The 26,874-nt window shown below is 24.5% G+C and overlaps 1 protein-coding gene across 2 annotated transcripts in view; it reads left to right on the forward strand.

The window, feature by feature from the left end:
• The first annotated feature begins 1,274 nt into the window (after positions 1-1,274).
• LOC136969842 (zwei Ig domain protein zig-8-like) overlaps positions 1,275-26,874 on the forward strand; it is a 121,840-nt gene continuing 96,240 nt past the window's right edge. For both annotated transcript variants that reach the window (XM_067264124.1, XM_067264125.1), the window contains exon 1: positions 1,275-1,597. In XM_067264124.1, coding sequence (XP_067120225.1) covers positions 1,501-1,597 — 97 coding nt within the window. In that variant the 5' untranslated portion in view covers positions 1,275-1,500. The remainder of the gene's footprint in view (positions 1,598-26,874) is intronic.

A 26,874-nucleotide genomic window follows, 5' to 3' on the forward strand; every position in this document is an offset into this window, starting at 1 on the left:
TTGTCTCGAAAACCGTACAGATGATAAATTTAAGGATCTAATTCTACTTCATTGCATTTTAGTTTTATTAAAAAAGTACACAAAATATGTGGGAGAGAGATAAGATTAGATTAGATAAAAAATAAATAAAATAAGGATAGAGGAGGAAGATAAAAATAGCGGATATTCATTCCCCTTGAAGGAATTATCTAGTTTGATCTATAAATGTTTAGAGTAGTTTATGCTATTTGGAACAGTTTATGTTATCATGGGAAGATTCTTTAGGGTAGGATGACGACCTCTTGTTTTTACTCATGTTAGAGGTTTATTAGTGAACAGGGAATGTGCATTACTAAGTAGAAACTGAATGAAATTCAACTCGAGAGATCGGTTTTTCTATCTACGAAAAGTAGCTTGAAGATGGGAACTGCATTACGTATCATTGGATATGATTGATAGAACTTATCTAATCCTGTTTATCTGAATAGTTTGCGACGAAACTTGATATATCCTACAGCTGGATGCTGCAGGAATTTTATTATGTAGCTACGACTTTGTTATTGCTTCTTCTATTAGTGCAACGTTGGTTTTCTTTATATATTAGCGTATAATCTATAAATTTATACGAAGAAAACATTCATTCATACGCATATTTTTTTCATTTTCTTGATATACAGAAATAATAATAATAAAAAAATATTTTCAACATAAAAATAAATAAATATATTTTTAAAATTCATGAACTTTTTATTGAATATATATATATTTTTTATTATTTATAATCTCCGGAATGTAAAAATAATATATTACGAAAATATATAATAAAATTATATTTATTTGTAAATATTTATAGAACAAAATTCAATTATCAAAATAATTTTAAAAAAAATAAATTTAATTTTTAATTATTTTTATCAAGAAATAAAAATAAAATATTTATTTATATTTTAATTCTCTTTAAATTTATATTAAAATTAACTTTATATTATTATTACGAAAAAGTATATTCGAGTACAATTTTATTGTTTATTTATTAAAACTCACTATAAAAATTTTATATATTTAAAGAGTTAAATTAACAAAGTTTTTAAGAAAGAAAAGACAAAAATATAATGAAATTCTATTGTTATTTTTCGAATTGAAGAAGTGCATGAAGTTTTAATGTCCAGTTTAACATAGCTGACCGCCATAATTCTGTAGACATCACGTGTTGGGTGATGACGGCCTGACACATCTAGACGTAAAGACGAGAGCGCCTGCGTATGTCTGCTCCATCTAGTGGGAATCAAGCTATCCAGACGAAGCTGCCGTTAACACACAACCTGCTCTCCATCCCAGTCTGAGAGTTGTACATGATCGAATAAGATTCTTTAACATATAGTGGAATATTCTTAAAAGTGTTCGTTCACATAATTAATCGTACACAAAGACGTTTGTGTCTTCGACATATAGGACTTCGTATATCCTATTTATAAACCTCATGCCCTGTGTTACTAGTCAGCTGATTTGGTCTATGACACCATGAGAACGATTTTAAGTTCTCTTTCTCCTGGACTTATTCTCTTAACCTTTAGATGGATGTGTCTTGTGGCTGAAAATATCAGCACACCTCTCGAAGGTAAGATTTAATTCTGTGGTTGTTTAATCAATAAATATTCTGACATTAAATGAATCTGAAGAGTCGTATCTAATTTCACGTTTAACTATCAGAAAAATTGTATGGATATATACGCAATTTATTTATCACTCGGCATCAATTTCTTTGTTAATTTATTATGACGTTTAATTTATAGGGCCCTGTGTTTACTTGTTGACTTTTATCGTTTCGACAATATAATAACGCCACTAAACTCACTTATAAAAGTAATTTTAACACCTCACTCGAAAATTTCAACAATATTTCAAATGTATATTTTAGCGTATAGATGATGATAAGTAAGGGAAAATTTATCATATTTTTCAAAGACATTTTCATATATAAAATTCGAAAACATTTCTATATTATACTCATATTCAGAGTGGTTATCCATGCAGCATCTCTTGTATAAGAAGATGACAGTTTTTCATCTTCAGATATTTTTGCAGACAGCATTTTATCTTAGCCAGTTTTCAACTGTAAGTAGTACTTAAGTTGAAAGTATGTGGGAAACATGAATCTTCATTTAAAAAGGTGAGAAAAGTGCTTGAAGCAAATTGCATTCAAAGCAATTTTTACAGTATCGAAATGTGTTTAGAAAATTGCTTTTGATGTTGCTTTCTAATGATTTCGTGTGATTTATATATATTTTTCTAGTAGTCGAATGTTTTAAATGGTTGTTTAATCGATTTTACAATATATATATAAATTTTTAAATTTTTGTTTTTATCAGGAAACATCCCCAAACTCAGTCTAATGGAAGAGAGTTTTTATAGCATGAAATTAGTAAAATAAAAATTCCAACAAAGATAAATAATTAAAATTAAATTATAGAACGTTTTCCAATAAAGCTGTTGTAATTTGTGTGAAGTTTAAGACAGTAATTTGGCTTCCAACATCAGATTTACTGTCATTTGGATTGTGTCCGATAGACATTGAAGTACTTTAGATGCTTCAATCTATAGCAAATTTTTATTTGTTTTTCAATAGTTTTGGGAGAGAAAAAGCCGTACAAAATCCCGTTTAATTATAAGTAGCTAGTGGAAATTATTAATTTTTCTTTGTTTTAGTTACACTTAATTGGATACAGGAAACGTTATGATAGCTACGATAGTTTATTCATATCAATCATGTCTTCGGGATCTAAGGAAGGAAAAAAAAAGGATTGATGGTCACATAGGAAGCTTTAACATCCCTAATAAGTGAGGCTAAATATTTATAAGAGAACATATGGATGAAATCATCGCGAGTTACTATAAAAAACCAACACTAAATTATAGGAAAACTGGAAAAACGTGAATTGTAGTCACACGTAAAGTTTTGCTGTTTTTAATTTTAAAAATATCAAAATCTTTATAACCAAATTATTTAAAATAATTCATATAATTTATTGTAAAAATGTATAATAATCTAAATTTTCTTACGAGAAATATAACTTATGAAAATTCAGCATCCCCTAACGAGCGATGTTTAATCTTTATATGAGTTTCTGGAGCATATAAATTTAATTTATTAATAAAAAAATGTATATATATATATATATTATATATATATTCGAATTAATATATATGCAAAACTTGAAAATAAATATAAAATTTTTTTCTTACCTTTTAACTTACTCCAATCTTTGAAATTTATATGATAATTATATACTAAACCGACGATAATCAATATAAAATATGAATGAGCCAAAATTATACCATAACGAGCATTAATACTACAATAATATTAAATTTATGACGAACATATTAAATATCGTAGTAAGACAGTAATGAATTCAGCCTTCCAGAAAGTCATTTTTCATTTTTAAAATTATTAAACTAAGAATTAAGATATTTTGAATATTTTGGAATTAAATTCTCTGTAAACTGATTAACAAAATGAATTCTACTTTTCTTGTTATAAATTTTAAGGATATTTCTATTTAGAAATCCTCTAGTGATTGTATTACATAAGTTATCTAGAAAATTCAAAACGTTAAGTTCTTTCTAACAATATAATTCTTCGAATATTTTGAAAACTTGCCAATTCATTAACCCCAATTCATATTCAGGTTTTAGATTTTAATGTAAAACTTGTTGAGAATATAAGCAGAATACAATATAATTTATCCATTCTTAAAAATTCTTTCGAACCAATTAGATTTAATACATTTTTTAAAATAAATAAATAAATAAATAAAATTCGTTTTATTAGTTTTCATCAAATAAAGATAATTATACAATAATACGATTAACATTTTAAAGTATTTTCTATAATTTATAAGCTTGTTATTAATTAGTGAATATTTTTAGAATTTATGTATGGTTTAAATAAATATGTATATAATTTATAATAATATTTGTAATTTAAAAATTTATTTTTTTTAATATTTAAATTTATATAAACTTACAATTATATTAATCTCGTAGAGTCTAACTATATCTTAATTTTGAGTTTACTTTAAAAAAAATGCTAAAAAACTATTTAATAAACATGAAATTTGACAAATGAAATTAAATTTTTAAACAAAACTAATAATTTTATTACAGTTAATATGATTAAAAATACACTATAAGAAGTAATATATTTTCTAAGTATAATGTTTAGAGTATTTTCAACATTTTCCAAATCAAAATATTTGTATAATTTTATAAATATTTATTTAAAATGATCTCTAAATTCAATATTATCTATATTATCTTAAATATTTTATATTATATACCATTAAACCGAAGATATTACGGTTGATGTCTCAGTTTAATTCAATAGAAAACATTAAGTCGAATTTATAAACATAAGAAATTATGTAATTATTCTATATATAAATAATTTAAAAATAAGTTATATAAATATTTAAATAATAATTTTTTAATATAAATTTATTAAAATAGGTATTTAGACAATAGGTTTGTAGATATTTGTTATGAAACTGGAGATAAGAAACTAAACTAATGTATAGATATGAGTCTATTTTTAAACAGAAACTTTTACAAAATGCTTAACTCCTTTAGAAAATTAATTAAATTAAAGATTAAGACTTTTGTACATTTAAATTATTATAATGTTATAAATATTAAATTATGTATTAAATATTCATTACTAAGCACATACTTTTAATTGATATCTTTCTCTTATAAATTATTCTCAGAATAATGAAAGAAGAAAATGTTACATTTATTCTCAGTTATATAATGTGTACATAGGCCTATACGTGTCTTGAAATACTATAGATTCATTATAGAAGTTATGATTATTATATTTAACAGATAGACGAATTTAACTTAATGGAATATTTACAAATTTTTCTAAGGAAAACTTGTTTTATTTTAGATCAGTTATATTGTATAATATAGGCCTGTTACAGAAGTTCGTTTATTTGTCTGTCTGTAAATTATAAGAGAATTAGCAAAATATAATAGAAACTTGCTTTATTATATTGTAGATTCATTACATAAGCTACAGTTTGTCTGTTTGTAAAACAGAATTAAAAATTAGATCTAAATTAACGAAATATTTGTAAAATTTTTTTTATTACGAAATTATTTCAATTAATATTTTTAAAAAAAATTAATTCTATATATATTAAAAAGTATAAAGTTTTTTTTTAATAATTAAAGCATTTATAACATTTAATAATAAGTAACAAAACATACCAGAGTCATAAAACTTTTTTTTGTATAATAATTAAATTCAAACACGATGAACATTTTAATTACTGGATGAAATTGAGAAAAAATTTGCATAATAGTAATAAAATGAGGTCATTTATTGTTAAAAATAACATCATATTTGTAAAATTTCGAAAGTAATCTTTAAAATTTAAGCAAGAAAAAATTAATTAATTCAGCAGTTTTTTTCCTTTCATATCTTCAATAAAAAGAAAATTTTAAAATAACTTTTTTTAATTAAATCTGGATATATATATACATACACGCATACACACACATACATAAAATTATTTTAATGCTTGTTAATTTAAAATAAACTAAGATAATGTTTAATACAACATAATTGACTAAAATTTTTCATAGATTCAATTATCAACTTACAAACTGAAATTGTATGTTGTAGACAATTTATTTATTACTTTTTTTAAATAAAAAAAGAAGAAATAAAATTCAACATGTAATTTATTTTTTTAATAAAAAATACTCTTTAAATAATTTAAAAAATATATACATATATAATAATCTAATAATGGAAAGATATTGAGAAAAATTGTAATAATTCTCCTATTAAAAAAACAATTACAGAATTTAATTTCTGCATTTTTTTAAAATTCTATAATTAAAAAAAATGGTATTTTCAATATTTATTTTAGTAATAAATATGTACTTAATAAAATATTTAAAAATTTTAAATTAAATTTTTGGTGCATTGTCTTCCTGTTCTTCTCTGTTTCCTGATCATTTTCTTCCTTTTTTAACTATAATATTTATTTAATAATAATAATAAAAAAATAGATTTGCTCTCGATGTTCATCTTAAATTTTTCAATGATTTATTATATCCTATACTTAGTTTCTTTAATATATTTTATAGTTTTCTATGTATCTTTATCATCTAACCGACGATGTATTTATTATTAATATATATTTATATATATAATATATAAATCAGTTTGCAGGTTGTATCTCTTTAACTTCTTGAACTAAGGTGAAATGTTTTTATTGGGGTGTATGGAGACGAAAATTGCGCTGCTATAAAACGTCAAAATGTATTTTCTGGCACCTAGCACATATTTTTCTTCACTCTAGTCAACCCATTAGCTATAAAAAGCAGCAGTAGACAAAGTTTGAAGGAAAACTAACTAGAAGCTATATTAAGATTGTGCTTCGGGCTGTTAATATTTAGCATCCGGTGTGGAAAACATATTTCTTATCTTTGAACCAATTATAAAAAATATATATTAACCTAGTAGTATAGCGAAAATGTCTCTTAAAATATTGAATTTATATATTAATACTTCCTCACTACAATGCATTATGTATATATATATATACATATAAAATTAAAAGTTACAGATGTTTGTGGAAGAGGAAACTGCACAAAATCGTTGCTAGGAAGAGTGAAGTATCATTTGTCAATCGAGAAAATTACATAATATAATGATTATTCAGATTGACTGATCATTTTTCATTGATGGAAAAGTAGTAGTTTGCTGTACAGAGTAAAGGAAAATGATACATACGTATGACATACAAAATATAATTTCGATAATACTAACATTAATTTTTGAAAGGCGACAAACATCAAATTTTGTCTTTTGTTATTATTATATTTTTTTTTAAAACAAAACTTAGTGCATTTGTCAGATTAAATGAACGATAAGAGTAAGAGTTTAGTAAAGCTGCATCAACGGTTTTACTAGAATACCTGTCAGCAACCGAGTGTCAAAATGATTTAGAACAGGTGATGTTGCAAACAATGAAATTCATTGTGTCGTTTTATCTATTGGACTAGTTATGTTGTCCGCTTTTATCAACTAATGTGTTGTGTGTGTATGTGTGTGGTATATAAGTCTAAGCAGAAATGTAACGACATGTTTGCTATTTTAGGTTAGAAACATAAAAAAATGAAAACTGATCTATGATGGTTATATATATAGAAAGGAGAATTCGGGCGGTTTAAGCTAGTTTAGATGCATGGAAACTTAACTTTTAACTTTACATTTTCCTCAAATGCCAAAATAAATTTTTAAAAAGTAATTTTTTTTAATTTCTAATTTAATAAACCTTTAACCTAATTAACTTTACTGTTCGAGTTTTTTTATAATTAATGTAATTGATCTGCAAAGTTTCTTTATAGTAGGAGCGCTTGTTTAATGTGATTAATGATATTTTTCCGATTTTGATACGAGATGAAATCTCATCCGACGTTAGATCTATGCCAGTAATAGCAATTAGTCTCGACACAGGGACCCTCGTTAATCCAGCAAAACCCTTTTAGTTCTCATAGACTCCCCTTATCGATTGTTAGATCCTAGTGTCTAGCTATTGTCCGCAGACATCTTGACTAATAGCAGCGGAATAAAGGCGTCAATCCCTTAATCGCCTACATATGTTGTATCCTTTTATTCATGCAGTATGTAGGCTAATTTTATAAAAATGTGAGCCTACAAAAATCAAACAAAAAACTTTAAAAAAAATTTCCTAAAAATTACCCTTAAGGTATTCCATCCTACCACTTAACAATGATAAAATTTACGTTTTATGGATTATATAAATGCTTTTAATTATTAATGAAATTATTTATTACGTAGCTTCGGGTTACTTTTTTATTTTTTAATAAATATTTTTTAAGGATATTTTTGTTTATTAATATATTTACAAGCGAGATTTACGACTTTAGGTTATATTTTTCGGGGGAAAAAATAAATAAGATTTTTATTTAATTTTGTGGGAGTATTAAAATAAACAATAAGAAAACAAAATTTTTTACGAGCAATGAAGCTTTGTGCTGTATAACCATCTGTTATTGAACTGAGATATTCCTCTAATGGTTGTAAGGTAGTTAAGGTGGGACAAAGGGATTTGTCGCTTACCCTAACTGCAATTTAACCTTAAAATTTACAGCTGGAATTTGTCGACGTTGAAAAATAGTAGTGTGATCTTCGAAGAGAAAGAAGAAGGAGAAAATATATATATATAAAAGAATAAAGTACAATTGTAAGACGTGTATCGGAATAAAACGATTTGACTTTCAGCTTGACTTATGGCTGAGAAAAACCTGCTGTTCAGAAAGACAATTGCTACACACTTCTATAATGTGTTGAGACAAGAGATATTTACTGATGCATCCCATGTTGTTTCACTAACTTTTCACACTACAACAGAATTTTTCTACACTTCAGTAATTTTAATTTTCAAATTTATCGATTTTTCCACCCATTAAAATTATAAATTTACTCTTTTAATACTCCTCCTCTTCTTCTTAATAAATGATACACTAGCGATTTATATAATATATATTTGTTGCTTTTTTTATTAACGTGATTTTTTTTCTCCGCCTAAGAAAACGTGAATCTATGAGTTATAAGGGAACTTAGCTATCTTTCTAATCGAACTCTATGGCTCCAGTTTCTTCACGGTGTCTGGATGTTTGACGTTCTTAATTCGATTGCTATTCTTATAGTATAGCTTGAGCAGGTGTTGGATGTCTTGACGTGAAGTTAGCGTTTTGTATCTCAACTTTGTTATTTTTCAACCTTTATTCGATCAAAGAATTTGATAACAAGAAAGCGATGAAAAATTGTTCAACTCTTTCACGTCAGATAATCCTAGAAAAAAAGTAACTATGAAATATAATCTTTCATACATAAATTATGTATTTTCAATATTTTATTATTATTATTATTATTACTATAATTTAAATAGATTTAAAAATATATAAAAAGTTTAGAAAGAAAATTATACAATTAAAAAAAGTATTTTTTGCATTTTTTAAAATCATTTTTCAAAGCCATTCATCCGCGAGTGATGTTAAATTTCGTACACAAAAAAAATAAATTAATTAACGATAAGCGTGATTAATTATTCGAAAAGACAAATAATAAAAATTTAAGTATTTTTTTCCGCAATATAAATAATTATAATAGTTTTTTTAAACTCGAAACATTTTTTGTGGCTAAAATATTTTCTGCAAACATATTTTTTGAGCGCAGATACATTATAAATTAGCAGCAATTCTTCTAACTTTAAACTAAAAATAATCTTGAATTTATATTCTTACATTAAGTTAATATATTATATATATTATAAAAATATTCTTAAATATTTTAAAAGACAGTATAAAATTAAAGAAACACAATATTGTAATTTAGAAACTTAGCTTTAACATTTTAAAGAAGATTGTATTGTTTCTACTGCAAATGTTAGTCGCAATTCTTTTTAAAAATAGTTAAAGTTGTCAGGAAAATGTGGCAATTATCAGAAATTTAAGTTAATTTTAAAAATAAAATTGTCAATTTGGTTAGAAATGCCAAACAAATGTATGAGAAAGGGAAAGAAGTTTGATGGCATCGTTTACCTTACTCCATTATCAAACACAAACATTAACTATTGTAGACAATCGATACTCAGTAAAATGCTTAAAAATTATGTAGGTAGACGATAGGAAATGCTATTATTCGACTGAAGATGACCATCTAAGAGACAATGGCAAGACTTATCACCACGTTCACATATATCTAACGGTTTTTAGATGAGCTCTGTAATAGTGTTGTTCTTTGCTTCTATTCATTCTTTTTTCACAATTCGCTGGGGATGCATTAAGTATTGGGTATTTTTCTAAGATAGTGCGAATGCAACTAACAGTATTGACAACAGGAAATCGCATTTCGAAGCTTTAGTGAACAATTACATTCTCGTGGGAAAAGAGATGAGTGTAAAGAGAGTTAAATAGTGATTTCTAAAATAGTTTTCCTTACCAGAGAAAATTGTGACCCTTCTGTTAGTTGAATGATTATCTGTAAAATGCTATATATACGAGAATAATGATGTAACAACAGTCTCCAGTGATATATATATATATATGGATAATGTTAAACGTATATTTAAATGGTTTTCAAATTATATTCTTTAATGATTCTACTTTAATGAATGCTTCCATGTTTATAAATGTATAAATAAATTATAACTTACTTATTAACTTTATTAATTTAAATAATTTTTAATAGATATGTTAAAAATTTTTTAACATTATTCTGCCTTCGAATTTTAAGAAAATTGCGATTTCTTTCGCGAAATATATATTTTATCAGCATAAATTTCTATATATGTATATTCTTTTTTAGAATTTAAGTCGTTCTAATAGTAAGTTTTAGATTCTGAATTTTTTATATAAAAATTTTTCAAGTTAAATGGGAAAAATTTTATAGTTGATATGCCGAAAAGAAAGTTGTGAGATAGATAACTAGTGGGCCTACTTAATGTCTGATAAAATATTCGAATATTTAGTTTAAATCTTTAGAGGCTTGAATATTTTAGCTTATTTTACTATTAAGATTCATCAAAACTTTATACATTCTTTGAACTTTTATTTTGGATTTCGAATTTAATGAAAAACACCTTCGGGTATACATATTCTGAAGATGTTTTTTAAGAATTGATGATACTTATCATTATATACCTATACAGTATATAATAACAAGTATCTTTAACTCTCGATAGAATTTGTAGTAATATAAAGTAAATTATGCACTTATGTAAATATACATTAACGCAAAGACCGATTTCATTTCCTAATTTATTGCCTTAGTAAATCGATACTTTAAAAATATATAAATATGAAGCTAGTGTTTAAACAGTACTTTAAAAAACAAGTAGGAAAATAATAAAAAATAGATTCTTTTAGTTTTCCCAATTTGTTTCCTATGTGTATTAATGTTTACAGAAACAGAATTCAATAGGTATGATATATTTTACATGATAAGTGATGAAGTATTTTTCAATAATTGAAACAATGCTATTGTATAAAGTCACTTCTTATAGTTAAAAACAAGAAAAATCATTTTATATAAGTTAAAAATGTTCTGTTTGATCAATGTTGCAGCCGCTGGCTGCAACATTGATCAAACAGAATCCTGTATGTAGGGGTTGGGTATGAGTAATGTCGAGACCTCTTTGTAGCATGCGTAGACCTGTTATATTTTTAGGTCTATTTTCGATGTGAAAACTTTTTATAAATGAACAACCTAACACTTTTTGCACGTTAAAGTAAAGTAAATTCAATTATACAGAGCGTTATCTGATTAATAGCGTAACAAATCGGATAATACAGAATTATCTTCCTTACATGCTTTGATAACAAAATATATATTCTAGAACAAGATAAATCATCGTAGGCCTAAATTATCTTGTATAAAAAAAAGATAAAACACAAGAAAAAATTAGCCAAATATTAAGTAAAATGAGTGGAATATGTTGACGTACTGTACTGTACATCCGTCGAATTTGAGTTGTTTACAAAAATAAAAAATATTTTAAATTTATTTCGAAAAAACATTTATAAATATTAAATTATCGAATAAACATCGTTCTTTAAATCTTTGAAAACAAAGTCAAAAGAATTTCAACTTATACATTAGTTGTAACGGAATAAAAAATCAATTAACTGAACAATTTTATTATTTGAAAATAAGAAAAAAAATCTTTAATGTAATATTCTTTCATTACACGCTTTTATATTTTCTTTAATTTCTTTTATTTATAAAAGCAAAAATAATAAAACCAAAAAAAATCACCTTTAAGTAGAATAAATTTAAGTAATCGGAAGTAATTGTAGTTTAATTTTTTAGTAGTTTAAGAAGAAAGAAAAAACAGAGGAATAATTTTTCCGTTCAGAATCTTACGATATCACTAATTTAAGTAAGAGATACATTATATAGTTTCTTCGGTAGCAATTAACTAAGGAGGAAATCTTTAAAAGAATCGAGCTGTTTGAATACAAAGTCTTTGGAAAACCGTTCAAAAGTCAATTGTTTTTCCTTCTTCCATTAAAAGCGTCGAAATTGTTACAATTCCCAAGAGTTAAATTACCTTAGACGTACAGGAATATAAACAAAGTTAGTTTTATTAAAGGGACAAGTTACTGTTAAAAGCTGACATCGGATATCGTTAAGTATGCAGCCAGTGTCTTATCTCATAAATTAACGCTTCTATTTTCAACGATGGAGAAAAATTTAGTACAGCTTGAACTACATTCAGTTGTACGCTTATTTCTAACTAGATTTTTTTAGTATATTTTTTTCTCCCCTCCTTTTTTTTAATTTTCCTTGTTTAATTTACGTGTTGTTATCTCAAGAGAAACAAATGTGATTCTCACAATGCCGTCCTGTAAATTATTCAAAAACGTATTTAATGATCTTCCAAATGCAATTTTTAACATGCGACAATTGTTTTACAAATATATCTAAACGATAAATAAATAAATTAAAATTTCCAGTTTTATATCATAAAAAAATCGATTTTTAAATTTTAATATTTTTTACAATTAAGAAAACAATTTATTTTTGTTTTTTAAATCTGTAATATATTTTTTTAAATTAAAATCACAAATTATATAAATGAAACTAGACTGAAAAATTAATTTTAAAACAGGAAAAATATATAGAAATGACTGAAAATATGTATAAAATATGACACGATATCGTGAATTGATTATATTCGCTATCCATTAAATTGAGGTAGTTTGAATGAGGGGCGTTAAACTTAAATTTACTTATATATATTACTTATATATGCATAAGTTGAAAGAGGGGAGAGGAAAAAAATTTATTTCAAACACTATCATTATTTTCCAATCGTTAATCACTTCAAAAAATGAAATTTTACGACAAACGACACGCTTACGGTTTTCTCATTCAAGTCAAAAGCTCCCCCCTTTAAAGGTAACGTGATGTTCTTACAGAACAAGTAAAGTAACCCCGTACTCATTTGGTGAGTAAATTCACCTGGAAAAGCATTTAATTGCATATTCATGCATTTTCGATAGGATGGATGTCGTTTCTTTGATGTTAGCCAGACCACATGGATATCTATCTAACTTTCTGCATACAAATTAGAAGGGATGTTACTAGATATCGTCCTTTGCACAATAATCACAAACTTAAGAAAGAATGAAGTAAAAGGAGGGGGGATCGTTTCAACAACTTTTGTGATAGCCAAAGTAGGGAAACATGTCGTTGTTAGATATCTGTGACTGGATGTTGTTGAATCTAATGGAACTATCTGGTAACTTAGCACTGAGTGACAACACTGATTTAGGACTTTCTAATGAAAAACTTTATACATTTAAACTACAAACTAGTACATGTTTACAACTTAACTTACTTTATAAAAATTTCAAATTACATAATAACGAAAAATAAAAATCATTTTAAAACGTGAGAAATTCATTATTTCTTAACAAAAAAAAATAAATAAATATAAATTACATATAATGTGTAGAAAATAATTATTTTTGTAACAATAAAATTAATTGATTAATCAGATTTAAATTTTAATGTATGTATAAAACAGGAAGAACACGATTTTAAAATTAATCCGGAAAAATATAAAATGTTATTAAATTAATTTCTACAGTTAATTTTTATTTTCTTGTAAAAATTTAAGAGAGAGGGAAAAAGAGGGGGAAAAAACCACCTTACCTTTGCATCGTATAAAGTTCAATTTGTATCAAAAGGTAAACCTCAAGAGCATTCAATTAAAACATAGTAAATCCATGTTAGCCTCTTGAGGGATGTAGGACTCGTCCAGCCACAACATAGTGTTCTTGGTGGTAAGAAAGATCAATACTAGAATAGAAACAGTTTAAATTTTACTAAGCGGAGAGAGTTTCGAGTGGCATTGCCTTACGTTAGAGGAAAAGAGACGTTTTGAAATTCGATAGCAGGTGTCACTCTAGAAAAATTCAGTGACAGTTAAGAAGATGGTGGTTTATAAAGAACCATCGATATTCAATATATCTTTTGTACATGCTGTAAAAATGCCTCATCTTATATTCCACAATGCCATTCTTAATTTACAACATTTATATTTAAATAAGATACGTTACCAGACAAGAAAATATATATAGAAATTTAATATTAAATAATTTATAACTTTAATAACTATATTTCGTATGTAAAGAGAGGGAGAGAGGGAGAGAGAGAGGAAAGAGATATCATTTTATAATTTACATACAAAGAAAAATGTAAAATATTTGTTAGTCTATAATTATTATAATGGAAATCACTGAAGCGTATCTTTATAAACAAGGTTTTCCTATTATTAATTTAACAATATATATACATACATATAATGTTGTAAATCTTATACATTATATCAAAACATATTCAAAGTAAATTGAAATATTATTAATAATTACTCACGTTATTCATATACAGAATTTATTGATGTAATTCGTTAAAATGTTAGTAAACTCATATTGCTTTAAGGACTGTTGACAGATGTACAATGCCAGATGTTGCAAGATATGTCCCACACTTTACTACGTTACGATCAACTGTAATGAATGTATCCCCATTAAAACTTTATTATAATCATACCTGCTTAGATAACCAATAAATATTTTAATGTTTATAACGAAAAAAATTGTTTAAAATATTGAAAAAAACTTTAATTTTTGTTTCAAATTATATTCTAAATTAAAAATTCTTTTGCTTCTAATGAACATTAACTTATAAAATTAGAAACGTGGTCTATCTTTCTAATGTTACAAGTTAATTCTTATAATTCTAATTACGTTAAAACTATATTCTAATGAACGAATTAAAATGTTAATTGTAAATGGGTATAATTGAACATGTTTATTGTTCAAATATTAGATAAAATTGCATGTTATAAAATTTAATTTATAAAATTATAATATCTAAATTTTTATAAATCTATAATTATCTGCTTTTAAATATTATATAATCAAACAATTTTATATAACTTAATTTATTATTTTAAAAAAGTATAAACTCATATATAGCAATTACACAAGAATCTATGGGTTTATTTCAAATAAATATAATTAAAATAAAATATTTTTTTATAATTTTCTCTAATTTTTTAGCTATTAAATAAATCAGATAACGTTCGTCTGTTTGTCTATACTTCAGAGTTATTTGGAATCAAAAAAATTAGACTGATAGTTTTCGATATGAGGAAATCAATAAATTCCATTAGTTATATAAATAAAATTTATATAGCTGGATATAAGTGAAATTATAATTTTAATCACATAAAATTTAAAAAATTACATTAATTATAGGCAATTTACATACATATATATGCATTTTACTTAATATTAAATCTGAAATTAATTTATACTGATATAAATTATTTTAATTTTATTTTATTAAACATAAAAATATTTTTTTTCCTTTCTTGTTTAAAAATTATATGATTAATTTTAAAAAAATAAAAATAATTATTTTACATTCATAATAATGAATTTGTTAAGTAATTAGCGTCATTATTTTTAAAATTAAATTTAGAAAAAAACATTGAAATTGTTTTAAATTTAAAATAATTACCAACAATAAAAAAATTTAGCTAAAGTTTTAGTGATTTATGTTAAATTAAATAATTTTTTAGAAAAATTCGAGGTGAAAAACTTACAATCTTCATTAAGTAGCTTGTTATTTTCGGATTTAAAGCATTTAAAAATTAGAATTAAAAAATATATTTACTAACTTCATTTATTAATATTTAAAATTATTTTATAATTAAAACATAAAATTTCTATCAAACTATTTAAATCTTTAAGCGAAACAATAATGATCATTACTGATGTTAAAGATAAGAAAATTTTAATGTTTATTAAAATTACCAATAATAAATAATAATAATATCGTATAAAATCTTATTATAATTTAATTTAAGAAAGTAATTTTTTTATTTTTTATTTATTTATTTAATTTTCTATAGGAAAAAACTAAAGTTTTCTTTGAAAATATCACTAATATTGTTACGGCTTCAGCGATGGTTTTTATTTATAAAATATTTATTTTTTAAACGTTAAAACTATAAGAAAAATAATAATAATAAAAGATTTATTTGTTGAAAAATATTATTTATTTTCTTAAAAAAAATTATTTTATAAATCATTTTGATAGACTCAAGTTGTCACTTAAGTACTCTGTTATGAGCGTTATTATTATTATTATTATTGCAAACTCAGATCTTATTTATAAAAATTCGAAATCAAATAAGGATGATATAATTATTCGGTTTATTATTTGTTCAATGTAGGAGTATATTGGAACTCTTCATAGAAAGCTGCAGTAGGAAATTAAATTCCTGCAATGCGTTCTCTGTGATAAATTGAATAACACCACTCAAACCAGTAGGTACCTCAACTGACTTTCCTAATATCCTGACTTCCACTTTCCCAACACCTACAGGCGGATTTAGACGATAATTTATCCTGTCATATAGGGAGAAAAGATTTCTAGTGTACTTCTTGTCAAATCTTCTCGGTACATAATTGCGTGTGCATCCGTTGAGGTGTAGTCTTTTCTCGAGGCGAGTTTAACAGACAAGTTGAACCATTAAGGAACATATTTCTCTATTAGTTACTAGTAACCACTGATTTAAAGAAGCCCTTCTGGGTATTATGATTTAAGAGAAAAGCCCAACTCATTAGAATCTTTAGAAATTATAGAGATGCATGGAAGAGAGGAGGAGGAGAAAAAATTTGATGATGATTTTGTGAGGGTTGTAAGAATGTCATTCAAATATACAGATTTGTGAGTGATTGCACTGACAATGGCAGGCTCATCGTACCAATTAACAGGTAGACGAAGACGTTTTGTCATATCCTCTAGGGACATGTCCTTGTCATGTACAGGCAAGAAACGACACACTAGGAGGCATTGGTGATTTTAACGTTGCAAAGCCTCTACTAGTTTCCTGACCTCGTTACTGCGGTGCCTCCAACCAGGATACATGGCTAGACTCCTTCGTTCCTAATGACGCAGATCGATAATAAACTATAGGTCGTGTTTCACTGATGACATAGCTTTCCTCTTCCTCTTTCCGTTTTCGGATCTTATTCTCTGATAAGTTAACGCTGTTCCTCAATATCGTTGTTAAAATGTGCATCTTCATTTGCGGAAGTAAGCATTGCCCCAGTGAAGACTCTCTCTTTATTCTTCGATGTGAGACGTCAGGTTGGAAATTTATTCAGGAAATTGATAAAAATACATTCAATTTTTTCCTCCCTCTACATTTTTTTCAAAGATCCATTTTAAAGGAGCCTTAAAAATAACTTGTAAGAATTTGAAATAACATTTATGTAAAAATAACGCATTTTAAATCAACGTGTCGAAATTTGTAACTTTTTGAAAATAAAAAATACATAAAATTCAAATCGAAATTAAAAACTTTTTTTTATAAAAAAGACAATACTTTAACACTTTTTATATTTATATAGAGTTGCAAAATATATTTAAAAAATTTTTTTAGATATGTTCCCGTAGGTTAAACTATAGTTTTAGATAGGAAAGGAATAAAATAAAACAGGGGGAGGTGGGAAAGAAAAGGTGTTTACTATTGACTACAATCGTCTTTCCTGAACACAGTTTCATTCAGCAATAAAAGAACGAGACATGGAATCCCAAAAGACGTTGTTTTCTTAGGTAAACCTTTTCTATTTTTTTGTAAATTCTATAACGAAAAAAAATTGGTGTCTAGAGATAAAGAAATTTATCAAGTTTGGCATTTATTTATTTTTTTTAATTTTTGTATGTTAATAATGAATTTCGAAGATAATTGAAAAATTTCTAAACGTTCTAGATTTTTCTAGATCACTACTTTTCTTTTTTTGTTTTATTATTACTATTATTTCTTTTACCAAAAATTTTTTATTTTGATCTGTAAGTTTGAGAGTTTGTAAGCTATTTCATTATTGGGAGAACATATAAATTGTTTTTATTAAAACAAACAATCAGAAAAAATCATGAAATTTTTTCGTGTTTGTAATAAAATATTCCAATTTTTTTTTGTTTTTTAAATTTTGTTAAATAAAAGAATTTTTTTTAAGACAAAAATTTCAAATAAGCTGGTTAAGATTCCTATCATAGAGAAGTTTTGTGTATTAGTGAAAAGGATATTTTAAAATGGCAAAGGATAGAATTGCTGAATAGTAATGCTGAAAAGTATACTCATTTTATTAGTCATACAGAAGGATTGAAAGAGATAAGAATTGAAAGAATGATAGTCAAACGTTGAACTTTAAAATACCAAAATTAATGATGATTGCTTCTACGAAAAAACAAAAAAATCGTTTTACAGAAAACTTTGGTTATATTTTTCTAAAAATAATAATAATAATAATATATATATATATTATTATTTTTTAAATAAATGTATTACTTTCTGCTTCTTTATTTTAACACGACTTTTTTAAATAAAAACATGCGTACACACATAAAACAAATATTAAATTATTAATCATTTCTTCAAAATTTAAAATTAAAAAGTTATTATTTTTTAAAAATAAAATTTTGTTTATTAATAAATCCGATTACTTTTGTAAAAATTAATAAATTTGTTTTTAAATTTTAAATATTTAATTTTATTGTTTTCTTTTTTTATTATATTTTTTATTTAAGTAACTTTTTAATTTATTTTATAAAATATTTTTGTTTGTGTTTTATTTTAATCCTTTTATTATGTAATTTGAGATGTTTGCATTATATAAGCTGCATTAATCAATCTAAAAATAAATAATTATTTTAAGTGCTATTAATTGAATAATAATAATCATCATCATCATCATTATTATTATTACATAAAAGTTTTATATAAGTTATTATTTAACATATAAACAAATGAACAAATAAATAAAAAAGTTAAGACTAAAATTTACACGAGAATAAAATATATAATTTTTTATTGCCTTTTAAGGAAAATTTAAAAAATAATTTTTAATTTTTTTAGCAATTTTTTATCAGAATTTTGGGCAATTTTTAATTTTCTTAAGAAACTTTATTAATTATTTATTATTATACATTTATTGACTACTTTAATGTTTTTAAAAGACACAAAAATTTCAATATTTATCCAAAAAATAAACATGAATTTACTACTTTTTTTTTAAAAAAATTTACTTTTAGAACTATAGTTAAAGATAATAAATAACCATAAAATATAAAGGGTGCTCTTTATCTAAAGGATAAAATCAGAAAAAATACCTATATTTCAATAACCCTCAGCTCATTTATCATGCAACTTCTCACATTCCATACTTTATCCATAAAAAAATATATAGATATATTTGAAATTTTCAAAGCTTTGTAAAGAAGAATAAACAAAAGTTATATTAAATATTTTTTCAAAAATTTTAAATTACTTTTTTATATATTTTAATATTAAAAATTTAAAAGAAAAATTTTCCTTCTAAATAATCGTTAATAGTTTTACATTGTGTTAAAATTTATCTAGAATTAATTATATTATTTATAATCTTAGAAAAAAAAAATTAAAGAAGAATTTTAATAATGTTTCTATTTATAATTTAAAATTTGAATATTTTTAAATAGCGGTCATCAATAATAATTAAATAGTAGTTTAACATGTAAAAATAACAATAATAGAAGAATTTTTTAGTAATGTCGGTAGAATTTTATATTTAAAATAAATACTTTATAATTATAGTAAAAGTTTTGAATTTATTGTTGATAAATGGCACCAATTCTTCATAAGTATCTAGAGGGAAATAAGGGAGAGAGAAAGAGAGAGAGAGAGAGAGGGGGAGCAAGAATAGAAGATGATAACAAGAATGAACAAATAGCAGATGAATCTAACCATTTCCGAGATGAGTTAGAGTGGCAAAACTTTGTATTCTAGGTTTTTTGGATCAGTGAGTTGAGAAAATTCGATTTTTGAAATCTGACGTCATCCTTAAGATCAAATGCCAAAGGCGTTGTATATAGGATAGCTAAAGGCAAGCTTGCTTTTAGTGTACCTCTCCCTACAAGAGGAGTCTCTGCATTAAACTAGTATTATATAAATTTTTTGCCTTTATTCAATTGAACTATAAGTTTAAGAGGATTTCAAATTCAAACTGGAGTAAGTAATGGAAACCTTCTTTTCGACAGAATGTTGAATTTCGAATGTTCCACATTGACCAGGAAAACTGAGCATCTCTTTTTTCCTCTCCTATCTCTAACTATATTGAATGCAACATAGCGTTTGTAGTGTATTGAAGTAGCAACTATTCATTACTTTTGTAAAAAAAAAAAAATTAGAATTTTAGAAGTTTGTAGCGAAGAAATCTTTTTAAAATAATAATAAATGGTAGATAAAAGTTAGCTATTAAATAAAATCCTAGATAAAATATTTACAAGAATAAGAAGAGAAGACGAAGAAGAAGAAAAAAATTACATTAATAATAATGCAAATCGTGGATTTTAATATGGAAAAACATTTTAATAAATTGAAAAATAATATTTAAATCAATATCAATATGACAGGAAAATATAAAAGAGATGTATTTCTTCTCACATATTGCAAACAGGCAGTTTTGAACATTTTCAGATCAGAATTTGACACCCAAAATAATGATTTCATGTCAGTGACGAAATACATATTGCTTCTATATTGTTCACAAATGTAAAGGCTTCCAGTTACAGAAAGGATGAAAAAATAGAATCTTTTTTTTTTCTTTTATTCTTTAACATTTTTTCTTCGCGTTAAATCAGTTATTTTTGTCTCCAGAATAGCTACACCAACCAATTTTTTATAAATATTTTTTTTTATTTACTAATTCTAATTGCCTCTTTCTAAAGCATTAAATGGATATAATAGAGACTAACATAAAATTCTGTAAAGATTTATACCTTACTAAATTAGCATTTTTTTTACTTTAAAAAAATCTCTACGAAGTAATTTCTATGCAGGTAATGTTAGATTTAGTATAATAACACTGCATAAATATATTTAAATACGTTATATATCGGCGTTGAATGAATATAGATGTTGACATAGAGGTGCTATAAAATGGGAAAGTCAAACCAAAATCTCTAAATTGAAGCAAAAGTTTATAACTACTTAGTTATGTCAATACTTAATGATAGAAGGACTTTAACGTAAACATGTAAAGCTAATAAGATAATACGTGGAATTGTCTGAACTATTCAACTGTATGGTTACATTGATTACATTTGCTGTAACGCAGAGAAAAGAAGGAAAAAAGATTTATAAACAAGGTACAAAGAATAAAAATTAGCAATTAAAATATGAAACAAATTCACCAATTTTTAGATTTATTTATTTATTTATTTATTTAATAGCTTTATATTCTATTAATGGGGATATATATATATATTCCCATTTTATTATTCAAAACGGTTTTAAAAGTTTTCATTGGAATTATATTTTAATTCAGAAAGCTTAAAATATTTAAATGTGACTTTGAGAAGATTCAAAAATTACACCGTTTAGTATTGATTCTCAACAAATTGCATCCATGAAAATGTAAAACAGATTAGAATGATTAAAATAATCTTTCCATTTTAATGAATTATTTAAACAATATTAGAGATTTATCTTTATTTTTATTATTTTTTTTTCAAAATAAAGATAAAAAATAATAATATTTATTAAATTTTCCAAACGTGATTTACTTAAGATTTAGAAAGTTTAATATTTTTTTAGTGAAATTTAATGTATGTTCTACTTAACAGCTACGCATTCTTATCTTATTTTGTATAAAAAATAATATAAATTATGCGATATAATATTTATATAATTATTATAAATGATGGAAAAAATTAAGGATTATGTAAATAGTTTTCGAGGATGATGATTGTGATGAAAATATTAAAATGTAAGAAAAATTTAGGAAAATTTATTATGTTGTCATTATCTTCTTTAATAATGATAAAGACGATGAATGTATACATTATTACTATTTCATATGACGATAATGTTATTTTTATATACATAAAATGGATGTAACACATGAATGATGTTTTATCATCATCATTCATCATCATTTTATCGATTTTATCACTTTATTGAGTTTTAATACTCATCATCCTATAACAATAATGATTATTTTCACTTAATGATAACGTTAATGATAAATATAATCACAAGAAGTGTAAAAATATTACATTAAGTCATAATCTTCTAAATTAAAACAATAAATACGAACATATTTATAACTATATTTTCCATTTTTTATAATTAATAAACTTCATGATTTGAGGAAAAAAATTACGTTTTTTTATTATATAATTAAATAAAATACGAAAGAGTTTTCTGAACTCCTTCTTCATTCGTTAAAATAATTTCCCAAATATGTTCCAACGGCATATACATAAAGAAGAATGAAAAGAAAATAAAGTAAATATAGATGAATACATTTATTATATTTTATTTAATATGTAAATATTGGAATAAATTAATTTTTGAATAAACGTTAAGATATATTATCAAAGACTCCAATAAACTAAGATAATTAAGAAATCAATACGAGTAAGTAGATTTACAACTGAAACTAATTAAAAACTTTACACTTATTAAGTAATATAACAAGATATATTATTTCTAGTTATACTTATATAGCAAAGTTTTAAAAATATTTTCTACCTGGTGACAATTTTGAACATTTGTGCTTATGATTTACAAAGTCAGCCAGTTTGTCTGTGACAGCTTTATAGTTAGTTTAACGGTCACACATTGCATTCTCTAGAAATTTTATATAGATGAAAACAAGAGCAAAATTCTCTGTAGTTAATATCCGAACAGTGATGTTGTTAGTCCAAGCAATTATTATTTTCCCTGTTGTATTTTTTACGTTGTAAGAAAGAAGCAACGTTTCTTAATTTAATATGGAAAGTCTTTAATCCCTGTTGCTTTATCGCAAATTTTCAGTTTAGCTCATGAAACTGTAAGGTTTTGACACCTAAAAAGATTACAAACTTGTGCAAATTTGTAAGTATGCTTCATTACTTTGCTTTCATGCAGAAATTGTTGATTGCTTTATATGTAAAAGAGATGTCTTTAGTCGTTCATTGGCTTTAACAAGATCCTTTTCTTAAAGTAATATAAAATTGCAAATTGCATATATATATATATATACATATAATTTTTTTCCTCTTCCTCCTCCTTCCTCCTCCTCTTCCTCCTCCTTCTCCTCTTCTTCTTCTCGCAACTTTCGATAATAAATGTCAAAATATTTCTTAATGTTTTCTGAAAGGGTACTGGGTTCGCTAATAAACTTCATGGCTGTTCCTTAATGTTTTCATTTTTCGGGAACGACTGTAATTAACCTTCTTTTACAAGTACTCAGAAAATTCAATGTTGCTTTTTGTGAGTTTTTAGTAGAGTAGAAGTGGAATCTATTCCGGATACTTAAAAAAAATTAGAAAAAAGGCTATTGTAATCAGACGATTGACATTCCTCAAAGAAAAATAGCATTTCGTTAAAAACATTTTACAATTTTGGTTTTTTTTAAAATAGTAGTAGCTGGAATGACACAACCTTTTTTTTTTTCTCAATAGCACGTAAATTCTTCCACTCTCTCAACTAGATTGAAATTAATAAAATTAGGAAAAAATTAATCTCTTCAGATATTTTAATTATTTTTCTTCTGATACGTAAAAAATTGTCTTTTATGATCATTATCGCTTTTAATAATATAGAAATACCAATTTTTTAAATTAATTAAACCCATTGTAAAAATTCTACTTTCATAAATAGAAATCAGGCAGGGGAATAGAAGAAAAATTAAAGTTTTGTAAAACAATTTTTTCGTGTGTTTTTTTCTCTCCTTCTCCTCTTCCTCTTCCTCTTCTTTTTTTAAAATAGGAAATCAAAGATCTTGTTACTAAAAGAAAATAAAAGCTTTGAAATCCTTCTTTATAAGAAATTAGATAGGTATGTTTCCTTTCTTTGTTAATGTGATAAGAGAAAAAGTAAATCTTTTTTCAACTTCTTTCTTCAGGCTTTGTCATTTCTGTTTTACATTCAACCTTCACAATTAGTGTTTGTTTGTCTGTGTTCAGTTCGTTAGGCAGAATGCTTCGTAGACAGCCTTAGGATTCAATTAGGACAACGTGGCTTTGGTTACAATCTGGAACTCCTCTGTTCTGACATGAAGCGACGAAATTGGTTGTAGTTGAAGAGTGCAATTTGTTCAATCTTCTATTTTTGTTCTATTTTTGTGCCATACATGATTAAGAACATAATGTACTTTCAATTTTCTTCTCGCCGAATATGATGTTTGTTTGAACAATAATCCTTTCTAATGACTAATCATACTTTTACTTTTTTTATTTTTGTTTGATTTACTTTCCTATTTTTACAAATATATCTGTTAAGTAAATTCCAATTCTTGTGTAAACACAAATGAATTTTAAATCGGGATAACTTTATATAAATGGCAAAAGTAACTTTTGTCTGTTGATATAAACACATAAATATGGCAATTTTTAACAAATAAATTGATTTAAAATATATTATTACATATTTTAATTAATTAAATTTAAGTTTAATTTTACATGCTAACTGAATTATAATTAATTTTTAGTACAATCTGCATATATATGACTTATGTAGAAAGCTATATGTAAATCTATATGAGTATCAGGAAATTTAACGATTTCTACTGTTTCTATTTTAATTAAATGTTATAAATCAGTCATAATTTAATGTATAAATTTGCTGAAATTTAATATTTTTTAAGATAAAATGAAGATAATTTTATTAAGAGTCATGTTATGTTTGGTTAAGATTTAAAAATTTTAACCTTTTTTAAAGAGAAGAACATCCTTACGTGAATAAGAACCTTTATTTTTTTATACCTGTACATATTTTAGACCATTTATACATAAATTAAGCAGATTTTACGTAGAAAAATTCTTGTAAAAATCATTCTCTGCGGCTATTTTCTTAATGAATTCAACTTCTTCAGCTGAAAATTTCTACAAGGGAAAAAAAGAAAGGAGACATTCTCAGCTATTAAAATGCTTTATTTTTTAAAACTAATTATGCTTTTGAATCTTTATACTTTTTTAATGTGTAAGTTTTTTTAATCTATTGATTTATTGTTTAATAAATTAAAAGGATATATAAATTTTACCCAGTAGAAGAAATTGTAGCATCATAAAAAATTAAAATATCCAATTTTTCTTTCTTAAAGCTAATAAAAAGTTACGACCAAGTGAAAAGAACTGTAAAATAGAATAAGGTAAAGTATTAACTTCGGTTAATTTAATTAGAAGGTTACAAATTAGAGAAAAAGAAGAACACATAATAATTTAATAAACAAGAAGAAAGATAAAAATATTTATATATATACATATATAAATTAAAGATAAGCAAAGTTTTATCAATTATAGATCCTGCTTAGTAAAATGAGGAAATTTCAGTGGATGTGGTAAAGGAAAACACACTGATATCCGGATTAAAGTGAAGCATTTAATATTTTCTGCACAGTCTGATGATTACTAGACATATCGCAGAAATCTTAATAATCTTTGTATTTAACGTTATTAGACTTAAATTACCGGTAATCATGGCATAATATATAGAGATAAATGAGTTTTAGACACGATGTGATTACTATTATCCCTTTGACAAACACTTTGTCATAATGTTTGCAAATCGTGTATTTGAACAACGAAGAGCGCTGATAACTGATAGAAAATCCTCTTCTGCTCTTTGCTTGCTCCTTCTTTTCGGTTATATACTTATATAAATATATTATTTTTAATGATATTAAGTATTAAATTCATTTAATCTTTAATTTGAATTAATATTTATTAAGTTTTTATTGAAAGAAGTGGAAATTTTAAGGATGTTGAAGATGTTGGATGAGAAAAAGTTGTTTGGTGTTTATAATTGTTTCGTTAATGGCTATTTTATTATTATTATTATAAAATTTTGTAAAGAAAGATAAAATGTACAGTAAAACAGAAAAATTAGCAATTTTTTATGTAATAATTTATTTTATATGAACTTTTTAACGATGTTTTTAATTTACAAATGTTAATAATATGCTACCTTATCCAGAATATTTAGAGAAATTTTAAAAATCAATTATGATTCATAATATTATTATTTTTAAAATTTTTTGAATCAAGACAGTTTTAATACATAAATTACTAAGGCAAAGTCTTTAAAATCATTTTTTTTAAAGTTAAATTTTATTTTCCACGCAACAAATTAATCATATTATTATAAAAGTTTTTTTATTAAAAACGATGTAAATACATAGAGAAACCTGAAAAAATTTCGCAAATTTAATGTAAAAATCAGCGTAGAAAATTTCAAAAACATCAAAAATAAATTCAAAATATGATTTTTTAATGAAAAATATTAGTTTTTATAATGACATTATCCTCCCACACTTTCTATTAATACAAACTTCACAGACCAACAGAAGCATTAAAAACTTCCCGCATCATTTAAAAATAAAAACACCCCAAAAATTCAAGTAAATAATCAACCTAGATTTAAGAAAATTTCAAAAGCATGTAAACATTTTAATTCGAATTTCTAACTTTAATTACAAGAGTTACTTCACACACACACACAACAAACATGGATACCTTTAAAGCCTTGTACTAATATTGAAGTAAGTTAATAAAGTTGTTAATAGTTAATATATATTTTTTTAAAAGTAATCAGAAAGTTATCCAAGTGAAACCAAAGAAGCAACTTTGGTATCAAACGACTTAATTACTATCGAAAGTTGTTTAAAAGCTTTCACCATCTTTTGTCAATAGCTTCCAAACATTTTCCAATTGACACATCAAGTAGATTCGATGGATCT

The sequence above is a fragment of the Centruroides vittatus genome, unplaced genomic scaffold, assembly GCF_030686945.1.
Source record: "Centruroides vittatus isolate TY-2023 unplaced genomic scaffold, ASM3068694v2 contig_1824, whole genome shotgun sequence".
In the NCBI taxonomy this organism is placed as follows: Eukaryota; Metazoa; Arthropoda; class Arachnida; order Scorpiones; family Buthidae; genus Centruroides; species Centruroides vittatus.